At 48.4% G+C, this 26,508-nt stretch overlaps 1 protein-coding gene and 1 long non-coding RNA gene across 11 annotated transcripts in view; one reads left to right on the forward strand and one right to left on the reverse strand.

The window, feature by feature from the left end:
* Positions 1-18,990: 18,990 nt before the first annotated feature.
* On the reverse strand, positions 18,991-23,716 carry LOC101698060 (uncharacterized). Of its 2 annotated transcripts, XR_015451007.1 has the most exons (3): positions 23,267-23,716; positions 22,725-22,849; positions 18,991-19,492 (listed from the first exon to the last, which is right to left on the reverse strand). It is a non-coding gene; the product is annotated as an uncharacterized LOC101698060 (long non-coding RNA). The 2 variants fall into 2 exon arrangements; XR_001183339.3 differs by lacking the exon at positions 23,267-23,716 and having other exon boundaries at positions 22,725-23,260.
* A 342-nt stretch (positions 23,717-24,058) lies between these two features.
* Maf (MAF bZIP transcription factor) overlaps positions 24,059-26,508 on the forward strand; it is a 338,122-nt gene continuing 335,672 nt past the window's right edge. For 5 of the 9 annotated variants that reach the window (XM_087210353.1, XM_087210397.1, XM_087210284.1 and 2 more), the window contains exon 1: positions 24,059-26,084. In XM_087210353.1, coding sequence (XP_087066479.1) covers positions 24,979-26,084 — 1,106 coding nt within the window. In that variant the 5' untranslated portion in view covers positions 24,059-24,978. The remainder of the gene's footprint in view (positions 26,085-26,508) is intronic. The other 4 variants (XR_015450938.1, XR_015450944.1, XM_087210209.1 and 1 more) reach the window with 2 other exon arrangements.

Raw genomic sequence — 26,508 nt, forward strand, 5'->3', positions numbered from 1 at the left:
AAACTGTCCTTTATGAGCCCCAGACTTCTGATTTCTCTCTACAACCAGTGGTTCTGGATATTCCTTGTGCCCTGAATGCCTTTGAGAATTCAGGGAAGTTCAGCAGAAATGTGTGCACAATCGCAGCTCCCTCCTGGTCCCCTGCAACCCCCTAGGGATCCTGACCTGACCTTTGGGGAAAGAGTGCTTTCTGTCAGCTGTTCTAGGTGTCACAGGAGAGGCATCCATGGCCCTGGGTAGCTGGGTAATCCTGGCTCCCTGGGGAGGCCCTAGGTCTGCTTCTGAGTCCCTGGTTGGGAGAGAGACTCACATCTGACAGCCAGTTCTCGGGTTGGCTCCAGGGTGTCAAGCTTGACTTCAGCCTTGGGAAAAAGTATGCATGAGAGTGAGTGGTGTGGAAAGCTGCTACCCCTTGAGCTATGAAAACCTATCCTCCTTCCTTTTAAACAAGCAAGAATGGCATTGAGTTCTTAGGAGCCTTCATGAGCCTAGAGTGGAATCAATATTCCATAGGTAAATGTCTACCGTGACTCTCACAGGGCTCACCATCCCCCTGCAGAGTCTCAGCTTCAGACTCAAAGGAGTGAAAATTGACAGGAAGTGGTGGGTTCTCCAGGCCCAGTTAGGGATGAATATGTGCCTTGTTGACTTCAATAGCTATTAGAGAGCTGGCCTCAGCCAGGAAGCTCAGGAGTCCACAAGCCAGGGATGAACTCCAGGGAGGAGAGGGAGAAGAACACGCAAACCCCATGTCTCCAGCTTGGCTGGGAGGCCGACATGGTCTAGATTGTGCTGGGCTCCTGACTTCATTGCCCACTGGAAGAGACAGGGACATGCTGTATTCCAATGGGAAACAGTCGCCAGCTACGTAGGACATCGCTGCCCCAGGGCATGCTGGCAGGCTGAGCAGGGACTGAGGTCTAGCCTGGTTCTCTAGCCCCCGGGTGCTTCTCTTGATTAAGGACTTAAATAGGGCAGCACTGTGCCCTCCCTTTCCAACATGCCAGGTCTCCCATTCACAGGGCAAGAGGATTACAAAGAGAATGAACACAGAGTTAGACCCACAGAAAGGCTACAGAGGCCCACTAGGATCAGGACACGTGGATGGATCTAAAGACAGAAATAACTGTCAAAAGATCTTGGTTTGAGGCTCTGTTCCACCCACTGACCCACAAGCTGTGTTTGTGTGTATGAATATCTTAACTTCTCTGAATTTCAGTTTCTTCACCCATAACCCATAGAATAATACCTGGTATACCGCCTCCCACAAGAATGAAATGAATCTTTTACCAACAATAATAATGAAAGCTGTAATCGTTCTCTATTGCTGATGTAGTCAGAAGGACATCCACCTGTCAGGTCACAGTTCTAGAGACCAGAAGTCTGAGTGAGGAGTTCTCTGGATAGGGATGGGACCCAAGCTAAGATCTCGGCCAGGCTGAGCCCTCCCTGGGGGGAATCTCTTTCAAGCTCATTCAGATTCTTGGCAGAATTAATTGCCTTGTAGTAATAAGATGGAAGTCCCCACTTCCTCTCCCACTGCCAAGTGGGGGCCTCTCTCAGCTTCCGGAAAACACTCATGTTCCTTACCTGTGTCCTCCTGCGTCTCCACTCAGTAACAGCACTGGCTCTTCTTCCTTCTTTATCTCTGGATATCTTCTTTATTACCTTTCTACATCCAGCCAGAGAAACTCTCTGCATTACAAGGGCTTCTGAATTAGATTAGATCCCGCTGGATAACTTGGTCAATTGATTTGTGTCCTTATATCCATGGAATATAAATGTTATAATCAAAAAAGGACCATTCCCAAGTGACACCCACTGTATTCACAGCCCTGGGAATGAGGGTAGGAAATCTTGGGAGATTGCTTAGAATTCTCCCTTCCACAGTAGCTAACAACACCAAGCACTCGCTGCATGCTGGCAGCGCGGTGAGGATGGTGCTGACATCACCTATTTAAATATTTCTAACCACTGAGTTAGCAGACAGAGAAACTAAGGTCGGGGGGGGGGGGCACAGGAAAACTTGTCTAAAATAGCACTGTTGGTTGCTAGCAGGCTAGGTTGGAACCTGCATCTAACTCAGACTGCTGACTTCACCACCAGATAAGCAGAGCACCTGTTCCCCACCACAGGTGAGTCTTAGGTGTCTGATCATATGTCCAACTTCCCAGACACCAGCCTGACGAGCATCCTTTGGAACACACTGATTTCCAGTCCAGAGATCCACGCAGTGATGTCACCAACTTCCAAACATGGGTCTTATTTATTGGCCAAACCATACTGAGACAATAGTTCCAAAAATTAAAATAGAAAAATAAGTGAATAAGGAGCTCGAGGTGTTCTTGCCACCCTGGGTAGGTTGGATTTTTAAGTGTTCCCCACTGATGTGCACACATGCACAGGGTCGCACCCTGCTGCAGACTTTAAAATCTGAGCCAATAGGACTCCATCCCTGAAGCCTCCCACAGTGCATAGGAGCTCATCAGAAGGAAAGCCAAGGACTTCCGGGAACTGACCACATGAGTGGGCTCCTCTTGTCTCCCGGTTGGCATCACCATCAGTGGGAGTCAAGGAAAATATTCTACAACAAAATCCAGTCAGTAAATTAGCTGTGAGTCTTAAAAGGAATTACTGATAATATCTAGTTATCAGGAAGACAATAGGAATTTTAATTTTTTTTTTTCTTTTTTTTTGGTACCGGGGATCGAACTTGGGTCCTTGTGCTTGCACAGCAGAAGGCGAAACCACTGAGCTAAATCCTCGGCCCTTGGAATTTTACATATTTTAACAAGCAAATCTCAGGTGGGCACGGTGGTGCTCACCTGTAATCCCAGCACATTGGGAGTTTGAGGAAAGTAGATTCAAATTTCAAGTTCTGCTCGGGCAGCTTAGCAAGTTCCTATCTCAAAATAAAAAACAAAAAAGGGCTGGACTCAGTGCAGGGGCTCTGGGTTCCATTCCCAAGTACCAAAACAAAAACCACAATGAATCTCTGAGATTCCTTCCCCACATTAATAGAAAATGATTTGGGTCATCATTGATGGATTCATCTCTTCACTCATCGAGTTCTAAGTATTTGACCTGGGGTACAGAGCATCATCCCCAGCCTCGAGAGCTTCCAGCCTGGTCATTACAAAACAGGACAGGCAGTGTGTGGATAGAAGTACATCCAAAGGGTGGAGCTGGAAGGAAGAAATATTACCCAGGGAGGTCTGGGATGGGGTGCCCCAGAGGAGTATGGGATTCGCAGGCATGGGAGCGACCTGCAGCCCCCCACTGTGAAGAGCAAGTGATGGATGCAGGGAGACGCCAGAAAGGCCTGGCAGGACCCCGAGGCACTGTAGGCTCCTGTCACTTGCTAAGGCGTTCAGACTCCCCCTTGAGCAAGGAGGGGAGCTGTGGGCTCTGAAAGAACCGAGGCATAATAGAGTCCACGTTGTATAGGGGGTGTTTGTGTTGCTCTGTACCGGGAAACACGGGGACGAGGAAAACGTGGAGAGAGATACGGGAGAAGAAGCAGTGTCACCAGGAGTCCCCGGGTGGGGACACCGTAAGGAGGCTTCAGAGACAGAGCACCGGAAGACGCCAAGGTGAGATGAGGATTCCCCATTCTTTCACTCTCCCCTCTGGCCTAGTTAGTGAGTGCCCGCTATCTGTCAGGCATTTTCGAGGCACTCAGGAACATGGAGAGCAAGACAGGAACATCCCTTCCTAGGGAGCTGACAGTGCCACGGCACCAACAGCCACAAAACTAGCAAACAGCTTCTGTAATGGGCCAGAACAGCACACAGGTTAAGCTTTGTGGATCAGGCAGTCTCTGGTGCTGTCTGTCCCGGTGCTGCCACTCGCGGCTCCGCTTTCTTCCTTCTCTTCCTTCTTCCTCCTGCTTTGTGTTCTAAAACACTCCTTAATATACAAAAAAACCCCCAAAAATCCTTTAGACTGCGGGTTATGGGCACACAGAATCACCCAGGGAAATAGGATTTTGGAAAACATACTGGGAGTGAGTCTGTGCAAATGCCCTGGGGCGGAAGAAAGCAAGGAAAGGCAGAAAGGAAGGGTGGTATGGGGCTGGGCCATAGAGAGCCATGGTGGCTGGACTCACACAGAGGCGGGACCTGAGTCAGGAACCAGATTTTAAATTTAAGAATGGTACCAAAATGTACCATCAAAATATAACCACCTCCCTTCTAAAATTGAGTCAGGGAAGGACGAAGGGAAGGGAAGGAAAAAGGAAATAGGAGATGAAAGAGACTGGGACTACTACAAAGAGCAGACAGGAAAGCAAGCAGAGCGGCTGAGGTGGAGTGGGAGAAATCTCCGCTGCTGTGACTACCCAGTACCTAGGGCTGTCAGCTGAGGCTGCCTTCTCTGCTCAGACCCCAGAGAGTCCCTAGCAAGAGCCTGGGAGCCTCCAGTTCCCTTTTCCCTATGGGGAGGACAGCGTGGATTCTGACCGGAAGGAGATTCTGGCCCATGGGTCTGCCCTGAGAGCCTCCAGCGTTGACAACCTCTGTAGTGACCTGAACATCACCAGATCATTACCACACCAGCTCTCCCACCTGCAAAATCACCCAAGCACCAAAGGACAATGGAAGAAGGCGGCCCCTGGTGCCCAGTGGATGGAGGCATGCCTAGCAAAGTCACAGACACCCCCTGGGTTTCCAGACCTCCTCCAAAGTGTTTTTATATCTTCCTGGAACTGCGTAAGCATTGACTTTTAATTAAAAAGTTAATAGGCATCATGCAAATTTATTGATTCCACCAGGTGAGAAAGAAGAATCTTGTAACTGGACATATCCTCCTGAGATGAGTCTTAGTTTCGCAGGAGTTACTAGTGGGCTCTCTGGTCCTGTCCCCAAGTTGGGACAGCAAGGCTGGAGCGGGGAGCATCCCGGATGTGGGTATCACTGACCGAGCCAGAGCAGCTGTGTTCACTTCTGCTCCTGTGACTCTGCCCAAAGGTGGATGCTGGAGGGAGCTATGAAACAGGAAGCACTTAAAAATGGAGCCTGATTCTCCTGGGCTCTCTTTTTTGTGATAATTTGTTCCCCTTTTCTGTTACCATGACTACCCCGAGGTTCTGATCCTGGGAAAGAATGAGCCAAGCAACTCAGAAAAGACTTTGTGGAAGTATCTCCTTATGGGTCTGATTATACAGCCTGCCTGACCCGGGGTACTTGGGAATCCCATTGAGTTGCTATTTATGGACCAATTTTGTAGAAGAAGAATTAGGAATCTGGTAAATTAAATACTCGCCTTAATGGCAAATTAATCATAAAACCCCTTTTGGATTCCAAATTTACTGTTAAAATTCCTTCTAAATTTGAGTTGGTCTCATTTCCTGCCCTGTTAAAGAGAAATTGGATAAAACTCTTTCTCTGGTGAGGGGGTATCGGAAAATGCCCTTGGCTAACTCTGAGGACCAGTATCCACTGAACAAGACAATGGCCACGGAGCAGTGGTCTTTAACCAGATAGTGTTGTTCCCCAGGGAACGTTTGGCAACCTCCACGCATATTTTTGATTATCAAAAACTGGGGGTGAGGGAGGTTGCTACTGACATCCAGTGAATGGAGACCAGGGGTCCTGCCAAAGACCCTACAACACACAGGCCTCCGCCAGGACTCTCCGTCTCTCAACTTCAGCCGAGCTGATGTGGAGAAGTCCAGCCTTAGAGGTGGATGACTGCTGGCAATGCAGGTCAGGACATGGGGTCATCAGTGGAAAGGGGAGACGGATACCAAAACAAGAACATCTTTGAGATGAGAATCTGCTAGGGACTCTGCTATCAACTAGCCGGATGGCCTTGAGGTAGTTAATAGATTGAGTATATTGAATTCAGTTTATTCAACTCATTCAGTTGGCTGGCTTTGGGGAAAATGGAATGCTTTCATCTAAGCAGAAGGGGAAAATAGGTGTTATAGGCAAAGGCTTAATGCAGGGAAGAGGCAGAGTCCAAGGGGGCTGGCAAATAATCACCAAGAGGGAGAACAAAGCAGGGGAGAGGCCTCTGGACTTTCTAGACCTCAGCAAGGACCTGCACTGTCTGCAGCTGTCATGGCAAATTGCAGCTTGTGTAGCATGATCCAGTCCACATTCAATGGCAGCTTCCCAGGCAGTGCCTGGTCCTTCTCATTCACTGTATAGGCTCTTGGGGAGTCTGTTGGATACGAGAGTTTTCTCCCTGACACTGGGGAGAGATCTGACAAGAAGGAAAGGACAATTCAGGGGAAGGAGAACACTATGGTCCATGGAGATGAAGGTGGGAAAGGCAGAAAACAGGCCATTCCTAGATGGATTAGGCTTAGCATCACCATGTGACCGAGCAACTCTGCTCTTAGCTACATACCCAAGAGACATGAAGACACACCCATGCCAAAGCTTGCACATGAATCTTTATAGAAACAGGATTTGAAATAGTTACAAGGTCCATCAAGAGATGAAGGGATAGGCTGGTGGTGCAGTTCAATAGTAGAACATGTGCTTAGCATATGTAAGTCCCTCAGTCTACTCTACATCACCAAAGGAGAGAGAAAAAGAGAGATAAGTGGAAAAACAAAATAGGGTATGTATATACAGTGGAATACTACTCAGCCATAAAAAGGAATGAAGTGCTTATACATAGCCCCACATGGATAAACCTCAAAAACTTCATGCGAAAAGAGGCCTGTCGCAAAGGCCACATCCAGGATGGTTCCATTTACAGAAAAGGTCTGGGATTGGCACATCCTTAGACACAGAAAGTCAATGGGTAATTGCCAGGGCATGGGGAGATAGCGGAGAAGAGCATGACTGTTAATGGGTGAGGGACTCTACCAGGGATGATGAAGATACTGTAGATTCAGACAGTGGTGGCGGCTGTACAACTCTGTAAATGAGTGAAGTGGTATGATCTCTGGTGTATGAATTGTATGGTAGCTATTGGGTGGATTATATGATTGCTACTGAAACCCATCTACTGAATTATATTAAAATAGAATGGTTTTTAAGAGAGTTGGAGATTGCACTAAGGTGACAAGGAGCTCATGTTGGCCCCAAGTCAGGCTCTGATAGAGCATGGGGGCTGCTGGGTGCTAAAGAGGGAAACAGAAATGGAGGCTGCCTTCCTGGTTTCCCTGCCCAGAATGTTGTCCTGCTCTGGACACTTCTTTTCTGACATCACTGTCGCGTATGATGGTTTTCTCAAAAACCTGGCTTTTTCCTTCCAGGAAAAAGATGTCAAGGAAAAAGAAGACTTGAGAAGGGGGTTGGTTCTTTTCGGGAAATGTCAAAACCTTTCTTTGTTGACCTTTTCACTCTCTGTGGCCAGAAGAATGCTACATTTGACCCCACAGATGCCTGGGAAACAGGCTGGCCACCACAGCACTGACAGTTCTGAGGGTTTTCATGGAAAGGGTGTGGTTTGATCCAGGCTGCTGGCTTCCCCAGGCCATCCACTGTGTACAGAGAGACAATCGCGGTGCTTTTTTTTACTTAGAAATTACTCTGAGCTCTCCATCCACATGCATATAAGTACTACTTCTGGTAAAATCAAAAGCAAAAAAAGAACATTATTTTGTGCTGATAAGAAAGGAAAATAGAAAGAAAGGAAAAGAAAAGACCCAGGAACACATAATTCATCAATATTAGATGTGAGGTTTTCCTTGTGTCATCTTTCGGGGAGGTGACATTTAGCTTGATTTAACTTATAGTGGCAAATAATGAATATGTTTCTGTCCTCACCAGTTTTCAAGACTGGAGAAGAAACTGACCTTTTTCAATGAATTCTGCGACAAGGAAATTTCCCCCTGGCCCCTGGGAACACCCAAGAAACACACCCTGTTAGAGCAATATCTGAGTAATAGCACAATTGACTTCATTCATTGGATTTAGTGAAGTGTTTGTTTTCTACTCCGTTGGGGATATAAAGGGAAGATACCATCTGTGAGACTTCAAGGGTCTCTCAGATACATGGTGGAAAAGATGAATAAATGATCAATGATTAACTCTATACAGGAAGTTTTCAAAGGTGATACAGGGAACAATAGTAGTTGGAGGTGGACCCATCCCTCAGGTGTCTCTGAGTTCAATGCTCTTGGCTGCCAATAAAAAAAAGCATGCAACATACAGAACTCACAGATTGAAGTATGCATCTCACTCAGGTCTCATCTATGAGTGGGTGATCACAGAGTTGGTGACCTGGCTCAGGACTCTCTTCAAGGACCAGCCGCTTCCATGTTCTGCCCCTTCCTGTTCATTGTATCATCATCTCAGCCTTACATTTATATGGGATAGTTGCAAGGTAGTTGATTTTAAACAACAACAGTGCATCCACTAAACTTATTAAAATGCAAGTAGTCTTATGTGGGATGTCCATATAAACTATACTTTAGGGTTACTGGAAAATAAAACAAGTAACCAGGGTCACCATTTCCTTTTCTTACCTTCCAACATCATGTAAAGTCTGCACTAGAATTTAAGGTCCTGGAGTTACTCTCTTGGGACTTGGGAAAGCTTAGGTTAGCCCTCAAGCCCAGTCATTCAAAACCCAAGTGGTTTTGGTGGCCCAGGGCTCCCAACCAGACCTCTGTATGGGCCCTGGCTTCCCACAATGGGAGGCAGAGAGGAGGCGGGTTTGTTTCCCAAGCCTGTCTTGCAGCCCTTGCACTGTGTAGTCATCTCAGCTCCTTGGTGTGGGTGGTTGCTCACCACACACTGGTCAGAGCCCCAGGCTTCTCACCCCAACACTCCCCCGCATCCCTCTGTGACTCGGCACCCAGGGAGGCGTCCCCACCCTGGCTTCTTCCAAGCATATATGCTCCCTCCCCATGCCCTGCTGTGCCCATCACCTTGGCAGGGGCCCATCACAGCTGCCCAACAGTGGGTGTGTGATTTTTGTCTTCCTGCTCCAGCAAAAGCACAGTGGGTGCCTCGAAGGGGAACTGAGAACCATGGTCCCCTTCACCATCCTTGGATCCCTCCCAACTTCCTGGGTGCTGGCTGGAGACCACAGGAGGACCTGGCTGTTGAGCCATCTCATCTGAAAAACCACCTTGTGGCCAGTAAAGGGAACAAATTAAACCAGGGTTCACCAAGAGAGCATAAGCAAGGAGCCCTGCAGACTGTGTCATCTTCAAAGAGCAGCTCTCATTACTCTCAGACGTGCACCCGGTTAGAACCTGGCTAATTCATTTGGTGTACTGCACAACAGTTGAGGGGAAAAGGTCACTTCGGTGTATGGCTTTTTCTTTCTCTTTCTAAGTTACAGATCTTCCTCCAAGGGACAAGCATCATCCTCCAGTTCTGGGAATCAAAACAAGCTGACTCACACCTTTCTGTGAACTCTCCCAGTGAGCTGAGGATTGGAAATATTAGCATAGCTGCATCTATTTCCTGAGCCTTGATTGCACCTGTAACGGAACCTCCACAAGGTGCAGCAGTCCTTTTCATACACAGGAAAACAGCATCTTGTTTGGGATAAGGGAGGGGGTCCTGCAAGTGATGGGCAGAGGAGAAAGTTGGGAGAGCTGGAGCCTTGTCTTGTCCTGTCCTGCCAACCTCACCAGCAGTCAGGCAAGGCTGGGTCTTTTCCAGTGGAAATTCCAAAGCACTGTGCATAAGCACTAGTACTTATAATGACAAAATATACATACGCCGGTGGGTGATTCCATTAATACTCAGTGTTTCTGCAATAAAGGTGATATTCCAGCAGGTATTTCCTGGCCTCCCACTATAAAAATAAGAAGAGAACCAAGCATCACCTGGTGCCATCCATGTGCCAGGTGCTGTTTGAGGCCACCTTTTGTCACAAAAATGGTTTTGGAAACCATGTGCCATGTGCAGGACTGTAAACTAGGATGGATATTTAGCAAACCTTTCAATAGCTCTGGTATTTTACAGATAAGAAACCAAAGACTAGAGGGCTGAAGTGCTTGCCCAAGCTGCTTGGATGTGGGGTCCCCCCAGAGACATCCACAGAGAGATCTGTAACATCAGAAGGGTAATAAAGACAAGATGTAAGCACTGATTCCCTCAGAACAATGGGAAGCCTGATCCCTGATTATGTTTCCAGTAATTACTGCTTCACCTTACAATTCATGTAAGGATACATATCCTCACCCCTAGCCTGTAAATTTTCATCCCTGTGAGCCTGGGAACACAACCCACTCTTCTCTGTTTCTGGTACCCATCACAGTGCTTTATGTTCCAACAAGACCCCAGCATGAGCACCCTGGAAAACCCTAGCTGTGCTTTCCTTTGTATATTCATCCACTTTCTTTGATTTACTGTCTTAACATTTCCTGACTTTTGGCAGCATAACATAAGAATTTGGTGGAAAGTCTGTACAGACAAGAATTTGGCAACATGGGCATTTTCAGCTAGGATATATCACTGTGTTGGAAGAAACTAGGTGGCTGGCGAGTGAAATCTTATTTCCAGTAGCTGGGGGAGATAAGCAAAGTGCAGAATGGGAGGAGCATTCAGCCAAACCTCCTGAGGCAACTCTTATTTCCCCTGAGAACTCCCAACCCTCTGATGAGTTCAAAAACATCCTGAGACCTTTAAGGGGGTGTTTGATTCCAGCGAATAAGTAGGTTCTCATAGAACAGGAAGACCAGTGAGAAGGAGCACAGTGACCTGGGTCTATGAGATGTGTTCCACTACCACGAAGCCAGTGAAAGTTCAGTGAAGTTGTTAGGAGAAGCTTGTTAGGAAGACCTTAGAGAGGTTGAATAATCACTGCATTCCTAGAGACCCCAAATATTTGAATGGATGCAGTGAGAGAATACATTATATATAATTGTGTGTGTGTGTGTGTGTGCATGTGTGTGTGTGTGTTTCATTATACACACATTCGCCATGAGAGTTTCAGTGCTGGAAAACAACATAAACGATATTAAATGCTGATGGTGGTGGAGGGTTGTATCCACAACAGCTCCAATTTCTGTTTGGATTTTCAAGTTTATTTATTATTAAACATGAAAAAAATAACAGTGGCTGTTTTTGTCACCAAAGAGCTCTTCCACATTCTAAAGGGCTGGTGTTCTTGTTGTGTCTAGAGTCAAAACCATGTCAGTGTCTGGAAGATATGGCACAGAAGTTGAAAAAGCTACTGTTGCTTTAGTGTTCTTTCACATACATCCTGGTGCTACTAGAAAATGCTGGAATTTGTACATAAAAATGGATGGATGGGTGGGTGGGTGGGGGAGAGGGGAGAGGGATAAACATATGGATAAATGACAGAGCAGATAGACAGATGAATTGATGGACAGATGGAAGGGTACATGAACAACTAACATCATTCCTGCTACTTTCTAAAGCAATTCTGGAAGTCCTCTTTTGTGTGAACCTTTAGTTGTGCTATCATGGCTGCCTTGAGGTCCTGAATTGATTCAGACATTTACCTTTCATGGTCATTTTGACTTTGGGGAGAAGCCAGACATCACACAGTGCCAGATCCTGTGAAAAAGTGGATGAGAACACACTGTGGTGTTTTTACGAGCCTGCCTTTCGTTGGATGGCACTTGGCAGCATTACCCACTGTATTCGTGATCAAGCCTTGTAAACACTTTCACAAAAGAAGTAGCACTTCCAGCACTGCTTCAGAATGTAGCAAGAGTGATGAGATAAGTGTATTCAAAGCAAGGGGGAGTATTTCAGTCATACCTCATACAGTGTAGAGACACTGGGCAAAGGGTCAATTCATGTTCCTGGTGGGATGAAGTAGGGTAGCTCAAGATTTCATCATACTCACTAGTCAGAATGGGGTGTGCCATTTAATGTGTATCCATTATTTCAGTAATTTTCCGTTTAATATTTGTAGACTTCAGTTGATCACAAGTACCAAACTGGGGAAAACAGAAGCACAAGTAAAGAACAAACTTGTTGCCCTTGCCACTACCATGGCTGAAACCTCTCTAGGTTCCAGTCACCTCTTTAGACCCCAAAGAGGATCGAATTTATCTGTAACAGTTCACTCTTCTCATCTTTCCTTTTCTACAGGTCATTTATTTGTTGGCAAAACTAGAAGATTTGCATTTGAGAATTTCCCAAACTCTACATTTGAATTATTGCTTCATCACAGTGTTTACATAACTTCTTCACCTCTTGAGTTTTCTGTAAAATGATAGTTTTATTATTATTATTATCTTTACCATCTTCATCATCGTCATCACTACCAAATCATCTATGGGAAAGGTAAACACGCATGCAAGAGAATGATGGCTCCTAGAAGTCAAAGCCTATTCATTTGTTCCCCTTCAAATAACTCTATCCTCAGCTTTTTCTCCCTGAGACACAGAAGATGAACAGCCATGTCACCTTCTTGCTCAAGCTCGAGCACACAGACAGTTGCAATGGCCAAGAAGGGCAGGCATTTACAGCTGCGTCCAACTCATGGAGTTATTGGAAACAGACCTTCCTGATGGCAAATTCCAATCAAGATGGTGGGTATTGTATTAATGACTAGACTCTTAGTCACCTACAGGGAACGGAAGTCACACTGTGATTACAGCAGGCTGGGGGAGGGAGGGAGATATTAGCCATTCTGATTACCAGGGTGAATGTAATTCCAGGGGCATTTTTGTAATTGCTTCTATGCTTTGACCAAATGTCTCACGGAACACGTAACACTGGGTTACCAGGCGGGAGACAGGGGAGTGAGGAAATCCAAGGCTGTGTACTTGCCTTAATATCTGTACCTGGTGAGGAAGAAGAGAATATGTGCTTTGTTATTAAGTAAAACACAAGACCTTCCTTTCGCTCTAACACTTACTGAAGCCCTGTAGACAGACCATGCGTATTGGTGTGGAGCAAACACCGATCTGGGGATATTTATGGAAATTCTCAAAATGTCAAGGGCATTTTTGAAAGGGGGGAAGGGAAGATTAACCCTCTAGGGGTGGCAGCTGATCTGAGAAATGCAAGCAAACTCTTTTCTTAAATATCTTCGTACATATCAAGTGCATTGGTTCGAGGTCATGAGTAGCTGCAGGTTTGTTCGTGGTTAATGTTAAGCCATCAGTTGGGTTTTAACACATTGTATGAGGGTTTGTCATGTTTCATAGTGTATTACATATGACAGATGGAGTAGTTATATTTCTGTTTAATAAATTTCTATATTGTAACTAAAATAAACACATGCATTTATTGTATCATGCAATAAATGTACATTTGCAATTTTTTTTTTTGGTATTTCAGCACATATGCATCTGTTGGGTACACAGGACCTCCACTGTCGTTTTTTGGAGCAGGAACTCCCAAGGGCTAAGCTCTAATTCTGCATCATTTGCATTTGCCATCTAATTCCTCTTCCACCTGTCCGCAAAACACATTTGCTCAGATCTTCTTTCCTGAGACTCCCCAAGAAGATGGTCTCAGGGATGTAGGGCCAGAGTAACGTCTTCAAATGCCCACCACCATGGGAGTCACAGAGCTGAGGCACTTGGTCCCTCCTCAAACTTCCTCCTTTAATCAGCTGCTCGTCTCATGAGATCAAAACAAGTGCAGGGATCTTAGAATAACAACGTTGACGCTGCTGTGGCAGAAACAAGGTTCTTGGGCTAGAGGATTTCCACTGTGCACACATCAAACCAGTCACTCAGCCAACACGCACCCTGCGCTGGCTTACAGGGCAGGTCTTGGGGTGAGTACAAGGATGGGCTGCTGACCCGTGCCTACCCTTACTTGGCACAATACTACAGTGCTTGTAAAATGTTGTACTGTGTTACATGGTCCTGCATTGTATGGCAGCATCCACATTAGGTTGTGTTACCTTACGTTGTGTTACGTGCTTATTTGTTTCCTGACTGTCTCTGCGTTATAACGATAATAAAGGAAAGCAGTCAGTAGTGGGAACTTTGCAGCCATTCCTGAGTCCATGCCTGTACCACTCACCAGCCATAACTGTGGAAAAGCTCTCCAAGGGGGATCTAAGGGGAAATCCAAAGATACCATAGCCTCTTCCTCCTCCTCCTCCTCCTCAGTCACAGGGAAGCAACAGCAGCACATCTCGCACAGGGCTGCTGCTACTATTGGTGAGTTCAAACTGAGGTAACGCCGGGGGACTGTCCGGTACCTGTGGGCTGTTAGCAATGCTATAGTCTGGTGGCCGCCTTCACAGTGTCACCCAGGGACATGGGCTTCCCCATCATAGTCAGAGAGTCTCCAAGCTTCCCCCAGGCCCACTGTATCACCTCTTTCTGAGTCCAAGTCTGAACCAGTAGGGCACTGCATCACTTTGCCATGGGGACTGGCTCAGGGGTAGGCAGGTAACCCACCAGATGAGCCAGAACCATGACTTCCACGTCCCTCACTGACGTTAGTCTCAGTCTCATTCCCTGGACCTAGCCTAGGAGGATGTAGAATTAGAGCCGGTCCTACCATCCTGTTCCCATAGGAATCCTGGTCTGGAGTTGCCCCAGATGGATGAAAGTCAGTTCCAGTGGCACCACATGACCCCTGTCCCCAGCCAGGCCCAACACCAGTCTGTGGCGGGAACTTTCGGTCACATGAGCCAGTGAGCTCCTTGTTAGCTTAAGTCAATTAGGCCAAGGATTTTTCACCTGCAACTCACAGAGGGCTAAGTGACTCATCCATGCAGATGGAGACAGTGAGACAGGAAACGCACAGAGAGACCTCCCAGGTCACAAATCCCATCAGGCACGGTCCTGGTTGGCCATTCACCAAGCTGCTTCCCAAGCTACAGCTCAGGACTCCCCAAGAGAGGCTGAACTAGCACCTTGGGGATCCCAGATGAAAGGCCCAGGAGGCTTCCAGGACCCGTGTCATAGCACCAGCATCTGACTCTCACTAAAGGCATAGCAGACGCCAGACCCTGTTCAGAGCTTCAGCTGCAAGCCTGAATCTGCACTGTGCCTTGAGGAATGGGCAGGATACGGGCCTGTGGAAATGGGGCAGGTTTGTGTTATCATCTGAAGATCACAAAATTCCGTCCCGTCGGTGTGGCTTGAAGCCTTGGGGAGCATCTGTGATGCAGAGCCGGAGTGGGCCTCTGGACAGCAGCAGACACCTCGCCACTTCCAGTGCTTAATCTCATCCCTCCCCACACAGAGTTCACTGGCAGGATTCATCGCATTCCACCTTGGCTCCGAGGCCTGTGCATCTCAGCTGTGTTTTCCACCCAGTTCCATCTTGGAAAGATACAGGCTGAGTTCCGAACAAGATAAGCATCCTGGCGACCTGGTGACGGAGGGTTGGGCCCATCAGACTAGAGAGAGGTGACTGTAAGAACTGCTGTGTTGCAACAGCGGAGCCAGCCACCCTGCCCCTGTCAAAGTTGTGTTTTCTGGGACATCTGGCAGCGCATCCTGCGTGGGTTAGAACTTAAACACAGGTGAGGAATCTGAGAGTGCATTCAAGTTATTCTATCAGATAAGCACATGTGGAGCACCTTTGGCATACCAGGGACCGGAGCAGGGAAAGGAGACAGAGAGAGAAACAGGGCTGTCCTAGGTGTCAAGGTGCTCCTGGGTTAAGGAGCTAACAAGTTCAGCATGAGAACTGGAACACAGGTAAGGTCTCTGGGCTCTTGGCTCACACTGGGAGCCAGAAAGTAAGAGGGCTCAGGTAAGGCTTTTAAGAGGAAACTCAAGTCAAAATTAACCAGGAAATAGGACAGAGGGTAGGGAAAGTGGGAAGAGGGTGGAATTCCAGGTGAGCAAAACCCTGCAGACTCGAGACAGAGGAAAAACAAAAGACCACATTCCAGGTAAGCATAGCTTGAAGGCTGGAGCATAAAAGACAGAGGAGAGAGCTACTTCCTGAGTGCCAGAGGCCCTGGCCCCACCCTGTGAAACAGTGTGTACAGAATGTCCCCCACGGTCCCTTGTGTGTGCCAAAGGATCACGTTCTTTGGAGCAGTCCCTGCTGGGCAGGCACTGTGCCAAGCCCTCGGTATAGATGCACATCGTTCTCACAAAGGGTGTCTCCGACTCTGACAGGAAAGACACTGAGGCCCACAGTTCAAGGTCACTTGTCCAAGGTCTGGCACCAGTGGGGACAGACCAGGACTTATGCCCCCCACCCGCCCCCATTGGCCTGCTTCCAAAGGAAGGCATCACCAGAGCACAAGATGCACCTGCCAGGTGGCCCACTGAGATCCATGAGTTTTTTCTCCTGAGCTGCCTTCCAAGTCTCTAACAGTGTCAACCTAAATGTCTGGAGACACAGGAGATGTGGGTCCTGCCCTGGGACCCTCTGTTGTCAATGTCCCACAATAGCCCAGCATAGTAGTGTGCCTCTGTACCCGGGGGTCTGTAGCCTTCTTCACCCACCTCACAGACATCCCCAAGGCTTGAGAGGGTCCCCTCCACAGGATCCAGAGTTTTCCTGGCCTCCTACAGTCTAGGTCATTCACAGCCTCAGAGATGAGCTGCAGGAAGAAAGGCTTTGCCGAGAGCACAAGGCAAGTCGGCCACCAGTCAACAGGCTGTGACAACAGTCAGTGGCAAAAGTCAGTGACAGTCTCTGAAGGGTGGGTCCTCATTAGTCTTTCTGAGCCCCAAGTGTCTCTGCTGGGTCTGCTGAACCAGCCCAAGCCAGGCTCTCCGGGGCAGCATACAGAGGGCAGAGCATCAATAACCCACGGCCTGCTTCTTGCTCTTGTTTGCAGGTTCCTCTGAAAGGGGCGAGGTGGGAACCTCCGAGGGGAAATTTTGCAAAAGCCATCACATTTAGGTCCTTTCAAGAGAGACCAGAGGGACCTGGAGACTCAAAGATTCACACATGAAATCTGAACTTTTTCTGTCTAAGAAAATACCCCAGAGCCGCTCCTGGCCTGGAAATTGGCACCTGCAACTGGCAGGAAAGTTAGTGACCTCAGTAAGAGAAAAAGCAGAGAGGTTGGCACACTTTTGTACGCTCACAGAGCTCTTGTGCTTAGCTTGTTTAGGTTTTTTCTGTTTTTTATTAGTCTCTGAGGTTCCAGCTGTGGACAACTGCTATGTATTTTGACAGGGCAAAGGTTTACAAAGGCCAAGGCAGGTGTGAAATGTGATACAGTTATCTAGTTATCCATCCTTCTCAATGGCAAGCTCACCTACACTGTGAAGAAGTGAGGTTACTTTCAGAATTCATCAGAAAGATCTATGGAGGACTCCAGGTGGGGTAACTGAGTTTAAAATTACCCCAATTGACAAATAGGCTGTGTCTATTTCAAGTGTCTGTTAGGGGACTTAATGATCTCTTGGTCACTTTGTGTTGATCGTGGGGGCACTGGGAGGGACAGGCTCTGCTGGAATGCCACAGGGTTTTGACCCTTCTAATGCTGCTATCCACATTTCACAGGGCTCATAGGGAAAGTGGAGAGGAGATCCTCTGCGGCCCCGTTCTGTAGGAGAACAATCGCTGATCCCGACAGTATCCCAGCATGCAAAGCAGGGACCTGGTTCAGACAGATTAAGTCATGTGAATGGCACATCAATGTCATCTGCAGCTGCCACAAAGCTAGGAAGCAAATTAACAATAGTCCATAGCACATTCTGAACCCCAGAGATTTAGATCACATGGCGTAAGCTGAACCCGATGAGCTGGAGCCTGCGGAAGATGTTGTTGGACATTTTTGTGCTTGGATTCAAAACCAGAAGGGTACAAATCCAGGATGCAGAACATAAGAAGGAGAGGCCAGGGTCTGTGCCCCTGGTGTGGGCACCGTGAGTCTCCAGCGGCAGGTGTCTGCTGGACTGCAGCTCAAGGGGGCAGAGTGTGGCGCTGGCTGTGTAATGAGTGGCCACACCTGGACACCTGGGTCTGGATCTGGAACTTGGACCCTCCAAGGGCAGCAGAACCCTGTGAGCATGCAGGGCATCAGCAACCAGGAGGCAGGGCTCCTGAAACCAGCGCCTATGTGCAAATGCTGAAGGCACTGTGTGCAGAATGCAACAGAAAGGCAGGGAAGGGGGTCCCATTCATTGTTTTTGACTTCCGAGGGGCCCTGTGGAACATAAGGACCTCGTGATTGCATGGTCTTGTGAGCTTATGAGACCAGGATGCACATACAGAAGAAAGGGGGAAAACTTCATGCTAAAGCAAATACACAAAATATTTCTGATGGTCCAAGAACTGCAGCCAGATGAGGACAGATAGGTAGTGAGCCCCTTGTCACTGGAGGGGATCAAGTTCATCTGTCAAGGTCATGTGTGGACTTTTGTGAGTCCTGGGAACCATGTCCTCCACAGACTCCTTCTCATAATATACATATATATATTATGACTGTGGAGATATGGTGAAAGGTATAACCCATGCTTTCTCTCCTTCTGATTTTAAAAGAAATTAAAATGTTTCCATGGTCCTGGACACTGTTTGCTATACCTGGTTGAAAAGTCAAAATGAGGAGCAGCATTCTTCTTTGATAAAACTTCCCATTTCGGTCTTGTCTAAGCACTCATATTCAACAAAGAGCATGTATCACTGTTATAGCATTACAAAATACAAAAGTTTATCAGAAGGGCTATATCTGACCTTGACTTTTATTTGGGGTGGGGTGGAGGTGGTGACCCCACTTCCTGTCCTTCATCAGATCCAGATCGGGAATGTTCTGCTGCATTGGGGCTGCTGTGAGGACATTCTGGATGTGTCTGGTGTTTCCAATGCACAGAAGGATGCCTGAGAGAGCTCAGCCACACCCAGGAGGCAAGGGAGAACTATGATGTGAAACAGCTGGAAGAGACCCCTTTTCCCTGGGCCTCGGCCAAACAAATCCAGAAACTCACAAGTCCAGAAAACACCTGCTTCAGCATCCTTTCCCCATAACTACAGAAGAATTTCTGTGAAGAAAGTTTGCTCTGTGCTTTCTAGAACTGCGTTTCTTTCCCAGGTTGAATGGCTGCCCAACCCTTCTGGAGGAAGAGCTCCGAGTCCCCTTCAGCAGGAGCAGGAAGGGAGGGGACAAAACTTCTGGGCCAGCACCACCACCCAGCCTGGGTCCTCTGAGTTATTAGGCGTAGAAGACACTGCCTGTGAAAAGATTCTCCCGATATCAGGTTCCTTTTTTTTTTTTTTTTTTTTTAATTTCCTTTGCTTTTCTTAAGAGCAGTTCTGAGTCGATGACAGTAAAATCTTCGAAGGGTCGAATGCTTTGGAGATAAATTCCCTCACTGGCATAAGCTGCGAATGGGATCAAAAGCAATGAGAATGGAAGAGCAAGTCACAGTCAGTCCTTAATTGAAGGGAAAGAAAAATCTAAGCAGAAGCAGATGGCTATGCCCTGAAAAAGGAAAGGGGAAATAGAAAAAAGGTGGCAATCTGGGAAAACAGGCCCCATGGTTTCACATCTCTACTGCTAAAACCACAGAGCCCCTTTAATTCCAGTGTTCATGTATCCCCCAAACTATTTATTAAATCAGTGCCTCCTGTCTGCTAGGACGTGCTGGGATTTGTCAGATAAAGGAAGGAAACAGATCTGGGTGAAATCTGGCACACCTTCCCAGAAAACATCTGGCTTTCTCACATCTCTTGTGCACAACCAGTATTTCATGGAAGGAAAAGCCCTGCAAAGACAAAAACAAACAAACAAACAAACAAAATAAAAATAAAACAAACAACACCCTCCCCTAGTCCTGTCAATACTACTGACTTAGTACTGTGGTCCTTCAAGGGGTGGGGATCATTAATTACTTTTTTTTCCAAATCCACACTCCATGTTGAGATCACCCAGTCAATAATCCAAACAGCGAATGAGGAGCACAGCCAGCACCTTCTCCAGCCCTTTCTACCCCCATCTAAATGATACCGGTGGAAAAAACCTGCAGGTCTCATTTGTCTACATTTTCCCTCCTCCTCTTGCTTCCCTGCAATGTGAGTTGTTCTCTAACTGCTCCGGAAAATCAGAATTTATTGTACATATGTTTGTGTTCCACTTAATAAAAAAACCTATATTTTAAGATAAACTTTGTTAGTAATTCATGAGGTAAGTGACTATTTATGCTAATCAGGCAGAAATATATTCTCAAGCATAATGCATTACATAAATTTGAATGCAAAATGTTCAATTATGAAGTAAATACAGGTAATGCAAATAATAAATTGCCTCTAATAAAAATTATAAAAGATGTGTCTTCAAAGAGAGAGTGGCTTTAACTTACAACTGTGAATTGCTTAAAGAGAAAAGAATTAATAAATGCTGAATTACTCTGATGATTATTTAGCACATAATTCTCCTATTCATAACGACTCCTAGTAATCAGACTGTTGTTTCACATCCTGCAGTATGAGGCAAGACTGTTTCCTCAGCAATTTCGCCCTTATCAGATTATCTCGTCTGATTCTATTAATTTTCTTCCATGAATCTGCTAACAGTGATTTGTGATTTACTTACCCTGCTAACTGAAGACTGTTAAAAGGATTTATCTAACATTAGACCTGAGAACAGTGTATGTCTTATCACTAAGTTACTCGCAAGAACTCTTTCTCAAATCAATCTAGGTGGTTGCATGGTGAAATTTAGTGGACACCGGGTAGTCCTACACCATAAAAACCAGCTCCTACGTAAACAAAAAGATCTGATGCTGTCCTCGATACATCCTGTTCTCTTCAGATTATACATGTCTGATTCCACCATGATATATTTGAGTTGCTGTAACTCACTATCAGGAAACAGATATTCCTTTCAGCTTTTAATCTTTGCAATTTGGACATGAAGGCTGGGTCTCTCTCTCTCCTCTCTCCTCTTTCACAACCCACCCCCCCCCTTTTTGCATGAAGTTGTTATGGACATGGATGCACAGCCACGAAATGACAATTGTATTTTTGATGTTACTGTTATGAAATCTGCTGTGGGATTCGACCCATGCCCTCCTCCCCCTCAAGATCTTCTATAAATATTCATTGCTTTCAGAAACTTTAATGCTACTGGTTTGAATTGGTCAATAATGACAAACGCATGGTTTCTGAATTACTGTATATTGTTCTACAGAGATTACTAGAATATATATACTGAGGGGATATTAAGCAGTAAGAAAACACAGTTCATATTGTATTTGAATTAGATTGGCTTGGATAGAAGTGAAACAAACAATGTTAGCAAAGAAGTCCAAAGAAATGTGGCCTGCTGTAATTGTAGAGAAGCAGAAACCTGAATAGTACTAATTAAAATGAGAGAGCTCAATTGTTATAAAAGAAATGCTGCTAACAAAGAACTGTAAATGTTTAGACACCCCTGTGAATCACTAAATAATAAAGTAAAAAGGATAAAAATGAGAATTAAGTTGTAAGCCTGAGAGTTGGGCTGCTACACATCTAAAAAATAATTCTGATCTTCTCTCTTTTCTAGAGAAAATGGGAGACTATAAAAGACTCTGCAATAAGAACAAGAAAAATACCATGGCTTGACAGTAGTGAACAAAAATAAACCATAAAAACATGCACATAATAATACATTTAGCTGCCCAAACATAGGCATTTCATTTCCAGAAATGATATATAATTGCAACAATTAGGTATGTGGCCATGAAACTATATGGCATGGTCTTCATCATTAGCAAATTTTGTTTATAAAATGTTTATTTATAAATGTAGCAGTTTCAGTGTTCCTGGCCAAAAGTACTTTGTTGAGAGGTAGGGATCATACTTTGAAGCTCTGAACAAAAAATGTGATGCAAAGGGATTTTTAAAGTTACCGTAAACAAAAAAGAATTAATTCTTTCTAAATACACAAAAATTATATTTTACATGAAATATATAAATTTCAGATGTTTGCTGCTAGTGATTTTTTAAAAGACCTAGAAAATGATTGCTCTGAACAATGCTAAACAATCTAATGTTCATGTAATTTAAGAAGTGGATTTTCCACTGAGTACACAAACTATAATCCCTTAACTTCATTTCTAGGTAAAATATTGTTAAAGAGAAAGAAAGCAAGGGAATTCTCTTGAGTTGCATAAATACTGACATAATCTTCACTCTTTCTTCCCCAAACTGGGACTAGGAATAGTTCACTCCACCCCAACAAAGTACTCCCGTAAAATCCAAGCTATGCTTATAAACAACTTCTCTGCAGCAATGGTGGGGAAAAAAACAAAAACAGAAACGAAGTACTCGTCTGGAAAGTAACACCAGCGCTGGGCCTCTAGGATTAGGAGGTCCCTACAGCTGTTCTGGGGAGCCCTCCAGTACCGATTTCTGGGTTTGCTCAAAGCAGAGGCTGCCAGGGTGGGAGAGATTAACACGGGCCTGATCGGGTGTACGAAGCCAGGGAGCGACACCTAAGGTCTCGTTATAAATAGGAAAGTATGCTGCTGCGGGGTGGCTCAGGAAGCTGGCTTAATATATGACTAAGTGTCAGAAGTCAGGTTTTCTGAGAATTACTTTTCAGATAAACAACTTTATAGCGCTGCACTTAATCTTGCTCACTAGAGACATCTCATTTATCACTGAATTACAAGTAACTTTAATTCTATCGATATTGCCATAAAGCCCGTTGAAAAGCCATCCTGGTACTTTTAAAGGGTTTGGGGCCCTGTTAGGCAGGATCCACTCACTGGCAGAGCTCCTCAGCCAGAATTATACCCCCAGGGCTTCTGCGTTCCTGGCCTCTCTTAACAGTGAAAGGGGGGTAGAAGGGTAAAAACGATTCCCGCATCTGCTAGCACTTTCTCTGGACCCTTTCCTACACGGTCGGTCGGGTCCTCAGACCGCAGTGCAGCTAACTTTTCTGTGCCTCTCCTCCTACAGCCAGCTTCTTTTCACGTCAACAAAACTGGACAGGGATCAATTTCAACTGACCTTTGCCGAAAGGTGGCGCTGTTGAGGTAAAAACCAACTCGGTCCAACAATAGTTTCCACTCTTCAATCCTTTTGCAGGCTTCCCAGATTTTTTTTTCCAGTGCACCCTCTTAGCGTCCTTCCCCCTCCATAAAATAAAATAAATATGATTAACACCGAACGCATTACGTTAATTGGAGGAATCAACAGTCCCAATTTCCAAGCAGGTGGGCTGGTCTTCCAAAAAGTGGGTCCGGCTTCCTGCAATCTTGCTTTCTCCCAAATAAATCTCGGCTCCTCCGACTGGACTATCGCTTTAAAATCTTAGAAAAGAGTTGTTGGTCTCTTTCTTTTATTCTTTCTCGTTTCTTTTTCTTTCATTTTCACAGCTTTAAAAGAATCGATCTAGAAATATGAACTAGTTCTTAGCATTTGCAGTGGGGGGGGGCTCCCCCACCTCACCCAAATTCAGGGTTTCTGGACTTGTCCAGAAAAAAAAAAAAAACTGTTTAAAATTTAACCCTTGGAGGGGAGCTTGCGAGGGCTCGGGTATTGGCTCTCACCGTCCCTTCCGGGCCGTAACCAAATCCGAAATAATGAAGTGCAATGTAAAAGTGCAAAGGGAACGTAGATCTTGATATTTTTTAAAGGGGGGAGGTGTCAGATGAGAGAGAGAGAGAGAGAGAGAGAGAGAGAGAGAGAGAGAGAGAGAGAGCGATCAGAGGCCAAACTCCAGCCCAGTCCGGAGCCCGGGCTGACTCGCTCTGCTGGACGCTCTGTCCCCAAGGGCGCGCGACGCCAGCGGCCAACTAAGCCCCACTCGCTGGCTCAGGAGGGCCCGGAGCAACTTCTTTCCCCTCCTTTCCCCTTTCCGAGGGGCCTTCTCCCGCCGCGGACCCCACGCCGGCCGCACCGCCTCCCACCTCGCGTCCCCAGCGCCCTGGCCCCGGGAGAGGGGCCAGGTCAAGTCTGAGCTCCGGAGCGCAGCGGGGCTCGGGGAAGGGAGGTCCCCGGGCAGACACCTGGGGTGCGGAAGGCGCAGGGAAGGAAAAGAAGCGAGCGGCTAGGGGAGCCGGAGGCAGCCAGCGCGGCCGGGAGGCCTGGGGCGCGCCCGGAGCCAGCACACCTTCCCCCCGGCCCTACGGCCTCCCGCCGCCCCTCGGGAAACTCCTGTCGCTCTAGCACCAAACTTTGCGCCTGGGCCGCTCCCTCCCTCCCCAGAGCGGCGCGGCGGCGCGGGAAGGGTTAACCCCGCCCGTCCCAGCTGACAGTCAGCTGATTGGGCCCTGATTGACAGCTCCGAAAAGTTTCCCTGTTTCTATACTATTATGCTAATCGCGGCCGCTCTCGCCGCCTCCCATTGGCCCGGAGTGCCAGTCAATTTCCCATTTGGGCCTGACGTCACGAGTGCTATAAAACTCAGCAATTGCTTTAAACTCTTCTTGCTGGATCAGAGGCTTTAAAATCTTTTTTCATCTTCGAGCTGTAGCTCAGGCTGCTAGTCGGCTCGGCCTTACCCCCCTTCTGCTCTCTGCCTCGCCTTATTTTTTTTTTCCTTTCCCGGGACTTTGCTATTTTGCTTAAAAAAAAAAAAAAAAAAAAAGGCAAGAAAGAACTTAACTCCCCCTCCCCTTCCTCTCCGCCAGCTGGGCTGCACCTCTGTCCTGCACTTTGCGCGGAGGGAAGAGACTGAGCGAGCGAGGGAGCGAGGAGAGGAGGGGGAAAGAAAGAGAAAGAAAGAAAAATAAAAAGCGCCAGGCAGAAGAGGCGGCGAGAAGCATGCAGTGCTAAGTCCCGGTGCAGAGCCCGCGCCGCCCGGACAGCGCCCTCCGCGCGCCCCGCCCGAGCTCTCCTTATGCGAAGCGCGCAGCGGAGCGGCGAGCGGGGGACGCCGCGCACCCGGCCGGGCTCCTCCGGCCTCGCCGCCGCCGCAGCCCGCGGAGGACCTGCCCGAGCCTGAAGCCGCCCGCCGGCTGGGCGCGCTCGGAGGCGAGCGAGCCGCGAGCAAGCGAGGAGGGGCCGGGGGAGCAGCGAGCAAGGGAGCGAGCACATTGGCGTGAGCAGGGGCGGGAGGCGGGCGCGGGCCGCGGGCAGGGCGGGGGGTGTTGCGCGCTCCCTCCGAGGTTTCGGGCCAGCCACCGCGCGCGAGCTAGAGGCGCCCCAGCCCGGCAAGCTGGCTCACCCGCTGTCCACCCAGCACAGCCCGCTGGCCCCTCTCCTGCAGCCCATCTGGAGGAGCGGCGGCGGCGGCGGCGGCGGCGGCGGCGGCAGGAGAATGGCATCAGAACTGGCAATGAGCAACTCCGACCTGCCCACCAGTCCCCTGGCCATGGAATATGTTAATGACTTCGATCTGATGAAGTTTGAAGTGAAGAAGGAACCGGTGGAGACCGACCGCATCATCAGCCAGTGTGGCCGTCTCATCGCCGGGGGCTCGCTGTCCTCCACCCCCATGAGCACGCCGTGCAGCTCGGTGCCTCCTTCCCCCAGCTTCTCGGCGCCCAGCCCGGGCTCGGGCAGCGAGCAGAAAGCGCACCTGGAAGACTACTACTGGATGACCGGCTACCCGCAGCAGCTCAACCCCGAGGCGCTGGGCTTCAGCCCCGAGGACGCGGTCGAGGCGCTCATCAGCAACAGCCACCAGCTCCAGGGCGGCTTCGATGGCTACGCGCGCGGGGCGCAGCAGCTGGCGGCGGCGGCCGGGGCTGGCGCCGGCCCCTCCCTGGGCGGCAGCGGCGAGGAGATGGGCCCCGCCGCCGCCGTGGTGTCCGCCGTGATCGCCGCGGCCGCCGCGCAGAGCGGCGCGGGCCCGCACTACCACCACCACCACCACCACGCCGCCGCCGGCCAGCACCACCACCCGACGGCCGGCGCACCCGGGCCGGGTAGCGGCGCGGCCGCCTCGGCGGGGGGCGGCGCGGGGGGCGCGGGCGGTGGCGGCCAGGCTGGCACCGCGGGCGGCGGAGGCGGCGGAGGCGGCGGCGGGGGAGGGGGCGCCCTGCACCCGCACCACGCCGCGGGCGGCCTGCACTTCGACGACCGCTTCTCCGACGAGCAGCTGGTGACCATGTCGGTGCGCGAGCTGAACCGGCAGCTGCGCGGGGTCAGCAAGGAGGAGGTGATCCGGCTGAAGCAGAAGAGGCGGACCCTGAAAAACCGCGGCTATGCCCAGTCCTGCCGCTTCAAGAGGGTGCAGCAGAGACACGTCCTGGAGTCCGAGAAGAACCAGCTGCTGCAGCAGGTCGACCATCTCAAGCAGGAGATCTCCAGGCTGGTGCGCGAGAGGGACGCGTACAAGGAGAAATACGAGAAGTTGGTGAGCAGCGGCTTCCGAGAAAACGGCTCGAGCAGCGACAACCCGTCGTCTCCAGAGTTTTTCATGTGAGTCTGACGCTCGATCCCAGCTAGCCACCTTGATAAGTGCTCCGCGGGTCGGGCTCGGGTGTGGGCTTGCTGGCTGCAGAGCCGCGCTGGCCACCACCTGGCCCCCTCCCCTGCCGAGCTCGCCCCCTTGGCCCTGCACACACACACACACACACACACACACACACACACACGCATACTCACGCACACGCACACGCCCTGCTCCGAGTTGGTGGCGGCGGCTGTTTTAAGTTGGGGAGGGAATGGATGTCTGGCTCGTGGATTGTCAATCTGAAATTCCCCGTAACTTGCTAGCTGGGATTTTTTTTACACCCCCCTCACTTGCACAATGTTCAAAGATCTCAGCAGAGTTCTCCATGTGAAATATTGCTCACCTTTGAAGCCCGCATCATCTGCATATTTTTCCCCTTCTTCAATTCAT

Source organism: Heterocephalus glaber, unplaced genomic scaffold (assembly GCF_053883595.1).
Source record: "Heterocephalus glaber isolate CG9 unplaced genomic scaffold, H.glaber_assembly_v1.0 deba00000071, whole genome shotgun sequence".
Lineage (NCBI taxonomy): Eukaryota > Metazoa > Chordata > Mammalia > Rodentia > Bathyergidae > Heterocephalus > Heterocephalus glaber.